The sequence below is a fragment of the Thalassophryne amazonica genome, chromosome 6 (assembly GCF_902500255.1).
Source record: "Thalassophryne amazonica chromosome 6, fThaAma1.1, whole genome shotgun sequence".
In the NCBI taxonomy this organism is placed as follows: domain Eukaryota; kingdom Metazoa; phylum Chordata; class Actinopteri; order Batrachoidiformes; family Batrachoididae; genus Thalassophryne; species Thalassophryne amazonica.
Genome location: NC_047108.1, coordinates 126,867,284 through 126,882,865, shown reverse-complemented (window position 1 = coordinate 126,882,865; position 15,582 = coordinate 126,867,284). Strand labels below are relative to the sequence as shown.

The 15,582-nt window shown below is 46.5% G+C and overlaps 1 protein-coding gene across 1 annotated transcript; it reads left to right on the top strand.

The window, feature by feature from the left end:
* The first annotated feature begins 450 nt into the window (after window positions 1–450).
* On the top strand, window positions 451–1,317 carry LOC117511550 (keratin-associated protein 5-1-like). The gene has a single exon (XM_034171553.1). The coding sequence runs from the start codon at window positions 451–453 to the stop codon at window positions 1,315–1,317; it is 867 nt and encodes a 288-aa protein (XP_034027444.1).
* Window positions 1,318–15,582: the final 14,265 nt, after the last annotated feature.

Sequence of the window (15,582 nt, the reverse complement as noted above, 5' to 3'; positions counted from 1 at the left end):
AGGACTCGGTAAACGTATTGTTCAAGGTACAGGACTTGTTTTTTGAATACCATGACAATCTGAGTCCACAGAACCGACGTCGCGTTCTGTCGGACCTTGATCAGCTGTTACAAGCCGAGCCTGACGTGGTTCGCTCTTTTCCTGACCTTGAGAACATAAAGGCTCAGTTTAAGCAGGGCCTTCTTCCGCCATGTATCGAAGATCCGATTGAATTCATGTTTGAATCAGACATCACCGCAGCCTGTTTGACTGCACCACGGCACATAACAATATCAGACGCAGCCTGGTGTGCATCAGGAAAAGAACCGGCTGCACCTGCAAAACCGAAGACACCGGGACCACGACCACGCTCAACACCCATGCAAGCCCCTTCACGAGCACCACCTAAGTCACACACACACACGTGGCTTCCACACGCTCGCTTCGGACCGAAGCGGAGCCGGCCTCCTCATGCCCGACTTCCCAACATCTCCGGGCCACGACAACGGCTGTTCTCAGCCTTCCTCCTGTTCCAGCTCCTCGACAGCCCTGCGCGCCTGTGCCACCGAAGACTGTGCGCTTCGCACCTGTAGCTGCTCCAGTCTCCACGCCAGCGGCACCAGCGACGCTTCCAGCCGGCCCGGTCTCCATGCGCACTGCACCAGCGACTGGAGCGATCTCCGCACCTGCGGCACCTCCCGCCGAACCAGTCTCTGTGCGCATCACTCCAGCGGTTGCTCCAGACTCCACGCCAGCTGCACCAGCGGCTACTCCAGTCTCCATGCCAGCGGCACCAGCGACGCTTCCAGCCGGCCCGGTCTCCATGCGCACTGCACCAGCGACTGGAGCGATCTCCGCACCTGCGGCACCTCCCGCCGAACCAGTCTCTGTGCGCATCACTCCAGCGGTTGCTCCAGCCTCCACGCCAGCTGCACCAGCGGCTACTCCAGTCTCCATGCCAGCGGCACCAGTGATGCTTCCAGCCGGCCCGGTCTCCATGTGCACTGCACCAGCGACTGGAGCGATCTCCGCACCTGCGGCACCTCCCGCCGAACCAGTCTCTGTGCGCATCACTCCAGCGGTTGCTCCAGACTCCACGCCAGCTGCACCAACGGCTGCTCCAGACTCCACGCCCACGGCTGCATTGGACTTTGCGCACACCGCGCCAGCACCTGTTCCAGCGCACGCCGCACCACAACCAGTCTCAAGGCCAGACGGTGCGTCGTTCGCACGCATGCCGTCGGAACCTTCCCCTCCTGCGCCTCCTCATCCTGCTCCAGCTTCCCTGCCAGCACAGAAGATGACGATCGAGGACGCAAACCTGGAGATGGTCAGTGACATTTTGCTTGAACTGTATTTGTTGCGGGTCTATTTTGTACTCACGTTGTTTACCTTTGTGCTTTGTTGGTTCAAAGCCCCACGCCTACTCCTGGGGTGGACCATGTCTGACCTTAACTCACAGTTTCAGAGCGTCATGACCTGGCTGTTGGGTAAAATTCTTTTGTTCTTAGGGGTCTCCCCAGGGGGCGGTTGTGGGTTCATGAAAACATTTTCCATCTCACGCCTGTTAAACTTCTCTCTCACGTCTCCAAGTACTTCTGGCCATGCCAATTATCCACAGTCTTTGATGTACCTTCTCGTGCAGGACATTCGGCACCCTGAGCTAATGCAAGATTTTCTGGTTGGTACTTGTGTTGGTCTGGTTTTGTTTGTTTTCTGTCTGCACTTTTGCTCGTTTATGGGGATTTTTTGCTTTTTTGGGGTTTTGTTCAAGAACTTTTATTTACGGTATGAGGGCTCTTTTTTGTCTTGTTTTTGTCATTGTTGTAAGGTAGTGTGTATGCACCTAAGTGTCTTGTGTTACCGTACCTGGAATGTGAACGCCCTCTGTTTTGCGTGTGGCTTAGCTCTGCTCCCTTTTGCCCAGTGGCTTCTACGCACTGTGGGACTCCTCCTGAGGAGGTTGTTTTCTGTACACCACTGTTATGGAGCTATTCGTCCTGAACCTGGCCCCGATTGTTCTTTGGGAACCACGCTAGGGGCCGGTTTGTCCCAAGGCCGAGTCCCTGCTGTCTCCACGCCCGTTTCTCCACGGGTCCACTCCCCTGACCTCGTGGTGACTCACGACCCGGGTGTGGGTCACGTGCCCAGGCCCTTTGTATTGTCGCCCGCCTGGGGGCCTCTTTCCTGCCCTGGCTATGCCCAGTTTTGGGTCCCTCGACCGCCTGCCCAGGTACTGTTATTCCTCGTTTCCTCTGCCTGTTTTGCTGGGGTCTGTTGTCAGACATCCCTGGGGTTTTGTTTTTTTTCGGCCCTCTTGTGGCTCTTCTCTCTCGTTCTGCCCTCCGTCCTGTTCCCCCTGCCGCCCTCCCGGTGTCGGGTTCCTGGGCGGGTGCCCGGGGGCACCCGCTTGGGGGAGGGGTACTGTCATGTCCCGGCCGTTTCCAGGCTTCAGCCCATATGTCCCTTCTTCATTTAGTTCTGTTCCTTTGGCATCAGCCTCATTTTGTTAATTACCTTTTTCTTCATGTGGGGTTTTTTTTCCATGTTCTGATTTTTGCTTTGTCACTTTCTTCCTTTGTTACTTTTCACCTCAGTTATGTTTTAGTCTTGTTTTGTTATTGCCTCTTTCTTCACGTTTATTCAATGTTCTCATATTGCTTTGTCACTTTCTTTCTTTGTTACTTTACAGCTATGTTTTAGTTCCATTCTAGTTTATTCACAGTCTGTTTTATGTTTCAGCATTTAGTGTTTGTTTGCTTATGTTACTGTTCTCTCTTCTGTTACGTATTTGGGTATTTCTGGTTTTGGTTTTCAGTTTTGTTTTCTTGTAGTTCTTCTGTCTGTTCTAAGTAGGTTTATTGTATTATTTCCCATGATTCACTTAGCACGTTCCTGTATGCTTTTCAGTTTTGTTCAAGTTAGGGTGGTGTTCATTGTAATATCTCTTATTGTCATGTTTGTATCTGATCACCTTTCTCTTGCTCCTGCTTGTCAGTCTCTCATTGTTTCCACAGTCTTTCCGGATCACTGCACTCTCTGTTCCGCACCTGCACTTTGTCCTCTCAGTCAGCCACGCCCCTTCATCTGTCATTCTCTTGCCCATTTGTCACCGCCCTTCTGCATCATTGGCCTCTTAGCTGTCACCTGACCACGCCCCCCTTTCCAGGCCTTTCCTCCTCCACGTGCACCTCATTTCCTGATTAACACCTGCCCTATTAACTTGCGTCTGTTCACTTCTTCCCCGCTCGTTCGTTGATTCACTCACTTACCAGCCTCTTGTGTCGTTCTTGTATTGCCTAGCCTTGTTTTTGGACTCTGTTTTGTGTTCTGGATCCTGTTTTTTGCCTCTGCTCTGACGTACCTGTTTGCTCGTGTTTTGACCTTGCTTGTTCTTTGGACCACGTCTTTTGCTTAATCCTTGTCAAGTACTTTTGCTCCGTGGACTGCCTTGCTGTTAACGATCCCTAGCCTGAATAAACCACCCTTTAAGTATATTTCCTTTTGTCGAGCCTGCATTTGTGTCCTGCCCTCGTCCAGTCCTGACACTGTCAACTGTTTCAGACCATAACAGGTCGGTTTAACATAAAAAAGGTAAATAATACTCACAGTCGTATGATCTTTAGGGTTTTAGCAGGGGAAAATAAGCGAAAGAAAGAAAGAATAAACGAAGCAATAGATCAAAGCATTGCTTCAATCTGCGAACCACTGCTTCGATTGGTCCAAGGTTCAAAGCAAAGCCGCGCTGCAGAAAAGTTAATTACGGACCCGCTACAGGATCTGTAATCAACGTAGAGAAATGATCATTTTCCTGACAAACACCCCCCAAAACAACGGCCACTCTGAAGGACCGATAACAGAATCGTTAAGGACAAAGCTTATTGATGTCAGTGGATCGAATCATTTCTTAACGATACCCAAAAGGAACCAGTTTTCGATACCCATCCCTACACAGGAGTGTGGTAGACAGGTTTGTGGAGTGGTGTGAACTCAACCACCTGCAGCTCACTGTATCTAAATCAAATCAAATCAATTTTATTTATATAGCGCCAAATCACAACAAACAGTTGCCCCAAGGCGCTTTATATTATAAGGCAAGGCCATACAATAATTACAGAAAAACCCCAACGGTCAAAACGACCCCCTGTGAGCAAGCACTTGGCAACAGTGGGAAGGAAAAACTCCCTTTTAACAGGAAGAAACCTCCAGCAGAACCAGGCTCAGGGAGGGGCAGTCTTCTGCTGGGACTGGTTGGGGCTGAGGGAGAGAACCAGGAAAAAGACATGCTGTGGAGGGGAGCAGAGATCAATCACTAATGATTAAATACAGAGTGGTGCATACAGAGCAAAAAGAGAAAGAAACAGTGCATCATGGGAACCCCCCAGCAGTCTACGTCTATAGCAGCATAACTAAGGGATGGTTCAGGGTCACCTGATCCAGCCCTAACTATAAGCTTTAGCAAAAAGGAAAGTTTTAAGCCTAATCTTAAAAGTAGAGAGGGTGTCTGTCTCCCTGATCTGAATTGGGAGCTGGTTCCACAGGAGAGGAGCCTGAAAGCTGAAGGCTCTGCCTCCCATTCTACTCTTACAAACCCTAGGAACTACAAGTAAGCCTGCAGTCTGAGAGCGAAGCACTCTATTGGGGTGATATGGTACTATGAGGTCCCTAAGATAAGATGGGACCTGATTATTCAAAACCTTATAAGTAAGAAGAAGAATTTTAAATTCTATTCTAGAATTAACAGGAAGCCAATGAAGAGAGGCCAATATGGGTGAGATATGCTCTCTCCTTCTAGTCCCTGTCAGTACTCTAGCTGCAGCATTTTGAATTAACTGAAGGCTTTTCAGGGAACTTTTAGGACAACTGATAATAATGAATTACAATAGTCCAGCCTAGAGGAAATAAATGCATGAATTAGTTTTTCAGCATCACTCTGAGACAAGACCTTTCTAATTTTAGAGATATTGCACAAATGCAAAAAAGCAGTCCTACATATTTATTTAATATGCGCATTGAAGGACATATCCTGATCAAAAATGACTCCAAGATTTCTCACAGTATTACTAGAGGTCAGGGTAATGCCATCCAGAGTAAGGATCTGGTTAGACACCATGTTTCTAAGATTTGTGGGGCCAAGTACAATAACTTCAGTTTTATCTGAGTTTAAAAGCAGGAAATTAGAGGTCATCCATGTCTTTATGTCTGTAAGACAATCCTGCAGTTAGCTAATTGGTGTGTGTCCTCTGGCTTCATGGATAGATAAAGCTGAGTATCATCTGCATAACAATGAAAATTTAAGCAATGCCGTCTAATAATACTGCCTAAGGGAAACATGTATAAAATGAATAAAATTGGTCCTAGCACAGAACCTTGTGGAACTCCATAATTAACCTTAGTCTGTGAAGAAGATTCCCCATTTACATGAACAAATTGTAATCTATTAGATAAATATGATTCAAACCACCGCAGCACAGTGCCTTTAATACCTATGGCATGCTGTAATCTCTGTAATAAAATTTTATGGTCAACAGTATCAAAAGCAGCACTGAGGTCTAACAGAACAAGCACAGAGATGAGTCCACTGTCTGAGGCCATAAGAAGATCATTTGTAACCTTCACTAAAGCTGTTTCTGTGCTATGATGAATTCTAAAACCTGACTGAAACTCTTCAAATAGACCATTCCTCTGCAGATGATCAGTTAGCTGTTTTACAACTACCCTTTCAAGAATTTTTGAGAGAAAAGGAAGGATGGAGATTGGCCTATAATTAGCTAAGATTGCTGGGTAAAGTGATGGCTTTTTAAGTAATGGTTTAATTACTGCCACCTTAAAAGCCTGTGGTACATAGCCAACTAATAAAGACAGATTGATCATATTTAAGATCGAAGCATTAATTAATGGTAGGGCTTCCTTGAGCAGCCTGGTAGGAATGGGGTCTAATAGACATGTTGATGGTTTGGAGGAAGTAACTAATGAAAATAACTCAGACAGAACAATCGGAGAGAAAGAGTCTAACCAAATACCGGCATCACTGAAAGCAGCCAAAGAGAACGATATGTCTTTGGGATGGTTATGAGTAATTTTTTCTCTAATAGTTAAAATTTTATTAGCAAAGAAAGTCATGAAGTCATTACTAGTTAAAGTTAAACGAATACTTGGCTCAATAGAGCTCTGACTCTTTGTCAGCCTGGCTACAGTGCTGAAAAGAAACCTGGGGTTGTTCTTATTTTCTTCAATTAGTGATGAGTAGTAAGATGGCCTAGCTTTACGGAGGGCTTTTTTATAGAGCAACAGACTCTTTTTCCAGGCTAAGTGAAGATCTTCTAAATTAGTGAGACGCCATTTCCTCTCCAACTTACGGGTTATCTGCTTTAAGCTGCGAGTTTGTGAGTTATACCACGGAGTCCGGCACTTTTGATTTAAGGCTCTCTTTTTCAGAGGAGCTACAGCATCCAAAGTTGTCTTCAATGAGGATGTAAAACTATTGACGAGATACTCTATCTCACTTACAGTGTTTAGGTAGCTACTCTGCACTGTGTTGGTATATGGCATTAGAGAAGATTGCTGCTAATCCTCCGCCTCGGCCCGTGCTACGAGTGTTCTGGCAGTTAGTGTGACTCGGGGGTGTTGACTCATTTAAACTAACATATTCATCCTGCTGTAACCAGGTTTCTGTAAGGCAGAATAAATCAATATGTTGATCAATTATTATATCATTTACTAACAGGGACTTAGTGTTGTGTGGGCCGCTGAAGAGGAGGTACTGCTGGCCCACCACCACCAGAGGGCGCCCTGCCTGGAGTGCGGGCTCCAGGCACCAGAGGGCGCCGCCGCCTCACGTGAGCAGCTACGGTGACAGCTGTCACCCATCACCTGAGACAGCTGACGGCAATCATCTGTGGGGTATATCAGCAGGACGGCACCTCCACCTCATTGCCGAGATATCGTTTCTACCTACGAGGTAACGTATCAAAGCTGATGGAGTGTATCCTTTTGGATTAGTGTATAGCTTGTGGATTACTGTTCCAACGAGAGGTGGAGGTAACTTCCCTGCTGTTCGGAGTCTTGGGTGCAAACGCGCCCCCATCTAACTGTTCTTTGTTCCTCGCCAGCAGTACCAGGTCCGACACGCGGAGGCAGTGGCCACCTGGGAGTTCGGGACTTGGCTGCTCCAGTATTTCCGGGGTCCTGTGGCGGAGGAAGCCGTGTGGTTCGGGTCTTACCTTGGAGAGGCGTCTCCTATCTTCGAGCCTGCCCACACGACACTTTTGTGAATTGACTGTTGTCCATTTCGTGATTGGTTGTATTCGTTGTGCACGTTCACAACAGTAAAGCCTTGTTATTTGACTTTCTCCATTGTCCGTTCATTGCGCCCCCTGTTGTGGGTCCGTGTACTGACACTTTCCCAACACTTAGAAGAGAGAGACCTAATGTTTAATAGACCACATTTAACTGTTTTAGTCTGTGGTGCAGTTGAAGGTGCTATATTATTTTTTATTTTTGAATTTTTATGCTTAAATAGATTTTTACTGGTTATTGGTGGTCTGGGAGCAGGCACCGTCTCTACGGGGATGGGGTAATGTAAGATGGTGGTGGTGGTGATGGTGGTGGACTTCAGAAGATGGAAGACTCGTCTGAACCCAGTTACCATTAATGGAACTGAGGTAGACATTGTGGAATACTACAAGTACCTGGGTGTCCACATAGACAACATACTGGACTGAAGTGTAAATACAGATGCTGTGTATAAGAAAGGTCAGAGCTGACTGTATTTCCTCAGGAGGCTCAGATCTTTCAATGTCTGCATATTTTACCACTCGCTGGTTTCCAGCGTCATCTTCTACACTGTAGTGTGCTGGGGCAGCAGTGTGAATGCAGATGACATGAACAGACTCAACAAGATCATCAGGAGAGCCGGCTCTGTCCTGGGGTTTGAGCTGGAGTCTGTGGTGGAGGTGTCAGAGAGGAGGATGCTGAGGAAACTGTTCAGCATCCTGCACAGCACCTCCCACCCCCTGCATGCCACAGTGATGTCCTGTCAGAGCACCTTCAGCCACAGACTGAGACCACTGAGGTGCACCACAGAACGCCACAGGAGGTCTTTCCTACCTGTGGCAATCTGACTGTATAATTCCTTCCCCCTCTGCAGGATGAACACATAATGAACAGAGTTATCCAGAGTTTTCAGTTACACAGAGTTATGTGCAATATTGTCAAACATCTTGTGCAAATGTCTTAAAAAACATTGTTCACTGTTTACTGTCACTGTTTCGGTACTCGGGCAAAATAATTTCCTTCGGGATATATCAAACTGATGTTATTCTTATTATTCTTATTCACAGTCTTTGCCATAAGCTCAAAATTGAGCTCAGGTGCCTCCTGTTTCCACTGATCCTTCTTGAGATGTTTCCACAGCTTAACTGGAGTCAACCTGGGGTAAATTCAGTTGATTGGACATGATTTGTAAAGACACACACCTGTCTGCATATAAGGTCCCTCAGTTGACAGTCAGAGCACAAACCAAGCATGAAGTCAAAGGAATTGTCTGTAGACCTCTGAGACAGAATTGTCTGGAGGCACAAATCTGGGGAAGGGCACAGAAACATTTCTGATGCTTTTCTCTGCTTTTTTCATCATTGCGCAAGATTTTAATCAAGAATGTCTCGGTACATTTTTCCATTCATCCTTCCATCCTTCCTTTATTGAATTCAAGTCAGGTGATTGGCTGGACCATCCTAGTAGCTTATTTTATTCTCTGATACCAGTTGAGAGTTTCCTTGTCTGTTTGGGATCATTGTCTTGCTGAAAAGTCCACCCTCGTTTCATTTTCCTCATTGTGGTTTTTATGAAGAATGTTTCGGTACATTTTTCTATTCATCCTTCCTTCCGTTATATGAAGTTTGCTCGTGCCGGATGCTGAAAAACAGCCCTGCACCATAATGTTCCCACCTCCAACATTCACTGCTGGGATGGTGAAAAGAGTTTTTAATCTTGTTCAGACTAATTTGTTGTTGTTGTGGCATGTGTGTGTGTGTGTGCGTGCGTGTGTGTGTTATCAAATACAGTAACATTTCATTTTATACCTATTTTCGACTGACCATAAACAGGAATCAATACACCAACTTTTTAAAACTTTCGTGGGCATCGATCTGTCTTGATGGCAACTTGAAGGGTCCTTGTTAAAGTTTTGTTTTGGGTAACAGATTTTATGTCACATGGTCACACGAAGTTTCAATTTTAAGTTTGAAAATTACTAAAAAAAAAAAAAGGAAACAACTAATGTAGTTTGAGAAGTCCAGTGATTAGTTTGTGGCACTCTGCATTAGACTCTGTGTACATGGGAGCACCACCACGTCGACACAGTCGCCCAAAAGAGACATATTTACTTTTAGCATTTTGCAGTGCGGCCAAAAGATTAAAAAAAAATGAAGCATAATCAGTCGTCACTCCCTTATGGCCTGTCTGCTGGTTGCTGTTTTGGTCTAACAAGTTTGAGTTTGATGTTGGATGCGAGTGCTAAACAAAGTTTCATTGTACTCGTATTCGTCAAGTGCAATGAATTAAGAATAAATTATCACAGGAGAAGGCAAGGGAGCCTAAATCCCCATCACCAAAGAAGCCAAAATGTGAATGGAAACTAAACCATAACCAGCAACAGCATAATGCAATTATTACTTTTACTATTTTTGTTCAGGCTGTATAAAATGTAAAAATCTTCAGCAGACATGTTGAGCAAATCAAATTGTTGCACCCGCTGTAGGCTGGGCCACTCCCCATTGCCATGTTGCCAGTCATGCGCAGTGCTTCCAGGATTATTTACATGAGAAACAACGTACGTACTGCAAAGTGTGGGACAAGCTTAGAGATAAACTCATCATGTCTGAACCTGATAGTGGAGTAAGTGAAGATACCAGGTATCATTCTAGTGCTGAATTACAGCGGAAATTACTGTTTTGGGCTCTTGTACACGGCACCGGGCGAGTTATTTTCTTTGTTGACTGCACCTGGAGAGACGTTGTTATCACCACATGGGTAAGTATGCTCAAGACGTAATAAGTTAATTGAGGATTGCAGACTAGTAGTTAGTAATAATGTTCATCATTAACTTTATTGAATTTTGTGTACGCTGCTGTGAGATTATGGACCAAAACATACTTTTTTGTTTTTGTGGTCCCGTTGTGGCTTCCATAACAAATTGAGCAACATTTTCATGGCGCATTTTTTTATTTCACTATTCCTAACCCTAACCCTTAAGTGATAATGTCAGTTATTACATTTATTGAATTTTGTGTACGCTGTTGTGAGATCGTGGACCAAAAGTTAGCCGAGTGTCACTTTTTTTTTTTTGTGGTCCTGTCATGGCTTCCATAACGAGCTGTCTGAGCTGGGACTTCGGCAAGGGCAGTCACATCTTCTCCTCTCTCCTCTCCTCTGTGTTTCTCTATCACTGCTCCAACCTTCATAAGTCCCAACTTCACCAGACTGTGAATTCTTCAAACTATATTTGGAATAACCATGGAATTGATCAGCTGGTCTCTCAACGCTATTGACACCATTTTTTCAATAAGAAAGTCAGGGCTGGGGGACCCTGTGTGCCCAGATGGAGCCTATCCTGCGGGCTATGTTCTCGACACCTGGGAGAAGTGGCGCATTGCGTGCTTGGTACCACTTTCCATGGAAGACGTTGAGGATTTATTTTTATTTGTTTTATGGCAGGAGGGCTGGTGATGACTGGATTATGCGCTGCCCTGACCTACTGGAAAATTGGCAAGACGGCTGCAACCAGAACCACAACCCCACACCTGTCCGTCATGATTAATGAGGTGGGCAAGGTGGTACAATCTCAGACTGCGTTAACTTTTAAACTCAAACGCAACTTGGAAATCATGGAAGGCTTGCTCTGTATCTATACACCCTATGTTTAGCTATGGGTTGACTTTGTGTCAACTGGCTAATCAATGAATCACTCCAATCATTACAATAAGGCTGAAGATTATTGATATGTCACTACGTCTTCTTTGGTGACACCTAAGAATGATGCAGCGTTCTTTATCACGGTGATGTTTGTTATCCTCTGGTTCATGTTCACATCTCAGAAACTGCCAAACACGCTGCGCCAACATGGCTAGCTGTTTGCATAATTAGCGATAATTAATGAACAGAAAGCAAAGACTCGTTTGTATTTTAAATGGTCTTAAATGATCCCATTAGCACTTGTCATATTTCTGTATACTAAACAGCGTGAGTTCAATTAGAATTTTTTTGTCATATTAAAGTGCTTCTGCAGCGCCACCTTTGAAGTTGAGCTTTTCAAATTATTTGCAAGATGGCTGCAACAAATGTCTTCTGTGCCAAAACCCTTCAGGCCCCGTGCACGCCAATTACAAATATTATGGAATATTTTCTCCAAACCAGTTCTAAACGGGTCAAACAACAAAAAAGAAATGTTTTATTGGTCCATCAGGCCAAAGCGCGGCTGTCTCCCTCTTATCCCTAAATGTGAGCATATGACAGCATGCATACAATAAAATATGTAGCCTGTCTTGTACATTTCATTCCCAGTGCTGAACGGACAAGAGAGGAGAAATAAAGTGCCATAATGAATCTAAAAGGCATAATTCATTGTGATCAAATGCACTCCGGGATGAGTCATGCTCCGGTGAACCCTTCTGACCGCTGATCAGTCTGCAGCAGAGAAGAGGCCCGATTGATGAGCACACATAAATTCTAATTATTCCCAATGTATGCCATCCTGCAAATGGCCGTTCTCACAGTGGTGGCCGAAGATGATTGTCTGCAGCAAACCCCCCATCGCCATCCTCCGAGCGTCCCCTCGGACTTTTTATGAGGAGTCGTTGCTGTAAACTTGAGGCTGGAGATGTGGAGCAGACGGAAGTGAAAGCAGCGGGTCGTGCAGTCAGTGCAGAAGGGAGGAAAACACACGAGGCTTTAGTGCTGGGAAAAGAAAGGTAGGATGATCAATTAATCCAGGCGGTAATTGGATGAGTGTGTATGTAAAGCGGTAATGATGCAATGAAAGTCATCCATTGTGCACATTCTCTCCCTGGCCGGTGAACCATCCCCCTCATCATCCTCTGGATCTCAGGTGCTTAGCCATGCAAATCTGTCTGACAGCTTGGTACATCTCTGTCTGCCTAATTGGACAGTATGGAGTTGTTTATGGATATTGCAGACATTTAGGACTCAGTTGGGGGCTGCTCAAAAATCATTAGCAAACGGCCCCTGTTACTGGACTGTCAACTTCACTTCACCGACGTCAAAGCACGCGATAATAAAATGTTTATCTGTCAGCATCGGGGGGGGGGAAGGCGCTTTTTAAATGGAGCAGTATACTTGCTGAACATTCAAACATGTTCTGAAATGAGAGAAGCTGGATTCCAGCAGCTTGTTATATCACTCCGGCTGCACGTTCTTGATGTGCAAGCGAAGTGGTGTTTTTGTTAATTAGAAAAACGCGCCGTCTGGAGAATTTGCAGCAGTAGATCTTTACATGTAACGTACCACAAATGAGAGGTGAAAGAACATAATCCCATCTTCCTAATACACCGCTGCACACTTAACGTGTAAAATAAGACAAATAAAAAGAGAGAGAGAGAGAGAAAACTTTGTAATCTTGCCTTGTCGGCACAACACAGTATGAATGATATGGACTTGATGTGTGCACAGTCTGCTTTTATAAACTGCTTCATGGAAATACCAAATCAAAAGAAGAGTGACATCCAGTTTGTATGGTGGCCAAGAGAGGCCATAACACTTCTAACTTATGACAAGGACAGCAAATACAGAAAACGTCTTCAGCAATTCAACAACAGACAGGTTCATTAAAAACAAGAGCAATCAGAGATTTCTGATGTCTGGATCATCTCCAAGCTGTGGGGCAAATTTGGTGAGAATCCATGAAGTAGATTTGACATAATCCTTCAAAGCCTATATAAAATGAAATCTTGATCCAGAATCCGGATTCGGATCACCTCCAAAATTTAATGGAGTCTTCCATGACCTAACATTTATCTGTGGTGAAAATTTCATCAAAATCTGTCCAGTATTTTGACGCGATTGTTGTATGGCTGGGGGGCCTGGCTGCCTTTTTGTTTCTGTCTTTTGTTTTTCCTTCCAGGTGGCTTGCATTTGGGACTGAGTGGCTGTGTAGCTGAGTTTATCAGGACCTCACCCTGATCACCTGCGGCTCGTCAGGACTCACAGCTGTGGTGCATCTACATGGATTGGAACATGGTGGCATTTAAGACTGGAGTACACAGTGTGTATTTGCCAGAGACTCGACCTTGTGACCAGACGGGTGAGATCGTCGTCTCGGGAGCCATCTCATCATCAGTGGATGCAGAGAACGTCCAGGTTTGATGCATGGTCTGTGAAAGAGGAGGGGGTGAGGTCTCACGCTCGTCAGCACACTTCCTGAGACTCGGTTTGTCGCGGCCACCTGGGGGGTGTCGGCGGGGTCCTTGGGTCCGAACCAGTTCTGGCTCCGGACCGTTAGCGCTGCTGGGAGCGCACCGCAATCCACCACGCCAGACCGCGCACTTTTATATTTTTCACAGCACTGTTATGTTCATTAAACTCTGTTATCCTTTGTACCGTGCTCTGCTTATTTTATACTGGGTCCTTCAAACGCTGGTCGGTTCTCCGGGCTGCGTCCATAACAGTAGTCTCTGGCCAAACATCACGGACCCAGCGGTAGCAGAGACGGTAACGCGCCGGGAAGGCGGCAGCAGACGTTCAGAAGTTATCCGGATCAGTTGCGGGTGCTCTCCGCCCGGATGGTGCGCGTTGGAGAACCCATTACCGAATACTGATTTGAGCGCTCATGCAGCCGTGTTCCTGTGTTGTGCCTTATCCGAGGGTCGTGGTGGAGTGTGACTGGCGACGGCTTCGCGTCACGCTCCGACCGGATAAGAGGTTTAAACGGGAGCTGCAAGAGTGTGTCTGTAATGGGTGCACACGCACGGTGGAGCTCTGTGGCACGGGTCGCTGTGCTTCCCGTGTGACAGTTGTAGCCCCGTTTCCCCGGATGAAGATAACTACTGCGTCTGTTGTGTCAGCTCCGGTGTTATTTAGTTGAATCACATTTTTGGTTGTGTGCTGCTCACAGGAAAAGCAGCATGAATTATTTTCTGTCACCAAAGGGGTTTTTTTTCATTTTTAGCAGTTTAGCTCCCTCTTTTGGTGACTGAGTCACATTACCGTCAAGCTCTTAAGTTGGAACAGGTGTGTTCCATTTGTTTGAGCTTGACGGTATAAATCACTTATTAGTTTTGTGTGTGTTCATTTTGTGTGGGTGTTTTTTGAGTTGGTTTTTGTGTGGGGTCTTTATTTGTACACTATTTAGTGTCTGGGGTCGTGACCCTGCAGTTCTGTCAAAAAAAAAAGGACCCAAGCAACCTTATGTTAGTCTGTTAGTCTTTCTTTTTATTTCTTTCAGTTTCACCTCCCAGGGTTTGATGGGACGGTCCCCTGGGGGGTCATGGAGGGGGTATTTGGGTTGTTTTTTCTTTTTTTTTGTTTTGTTTTTTGTTATGCCCTCTCTTCTCCTCTGACTCCAGCCGTGTGAGCCGTAGTGTCGGCGTTGCTGGAGTGGTGCAGTTTGGTTGTGCTGGGCGTTTCCCAGGTAACCTCTGCACCCGGGAGGGGAGGGGGGGTTTGGGGTATTTTCTTTTTGTTCCCTCTCTTCTCCTCTGGCTCCAGCCGTGTGAGCCGTAGTGTCGGCGTTGCTGGAGTGGTGCAGTTTGGTTATGCTGGGCATTTCCCAGGTAACCTCTGCACCTGGGGGGGGGGGGGGGGGATGTTTTTGTTTGTTGTTTCCCTGTTCCACCTCCGGCTTCAGCGCGCCTTTGAGCCGTCTGCCATCGGCGTGGCTGAGGTTTGGGGCAGTGGGATATACCCGCAGCTAGTGGCTGGTTTGGAAGTCGGAGAAGTGGCGCCGTTTTGTGCTGTCTGCCATAACCGCTGTTCCACTCCTCCCGGTTGGCTTCTGGGGTATAGTCACGGTTGGTGACACTGGACGTGCTCCCAGTTTCCACTGCGCCAAGGGGGTGGGGTTGGGGTTGTTTTGTTTGTATGTTTTTTTTTTTCTCCTTTTGTTTTTCCCCCCAGTTTCCGCCCTCAGGGTTTGACTGTGGTGTCCTCTGGGGGGGAAAGGGCTGTGGGTCCATCTAGCCATAGACGGCCGGGGCTGGGTCCGTTGGTCATGAGGGGAGGCGTCTCCTGGGGTTGATGGAATGGTCCTCTGGGAGGCGCTGGGAGTCCCCGTGGGTGACGTTGGATCCCAGAGGGACCTCGGCTGTGGTTATTACTCCTGGAGCTGGCGGGATGTCCTCTGGGGGGTGTTGGTCCCTACATGTCGTTGGGGGGGGGGGGGGGGGGTGTTAGCAGCTTTATTTGCAAACTTAAGTTTGGGTTGTTTTTCTCTTCTCCCCTTCCTGGGGTTTGATGGAACGGTCCTCTGGGGGGGGGGGATGTTTTTGTTTGTTGTTTCCCTGTTCCACCTCCGGCTTCAGCGCACCTTTGAGCCGTCTGCCATCGGCGTGGCTGAGGTTTGGGGCAGTGGGATATACCCGCAGCTAGTGG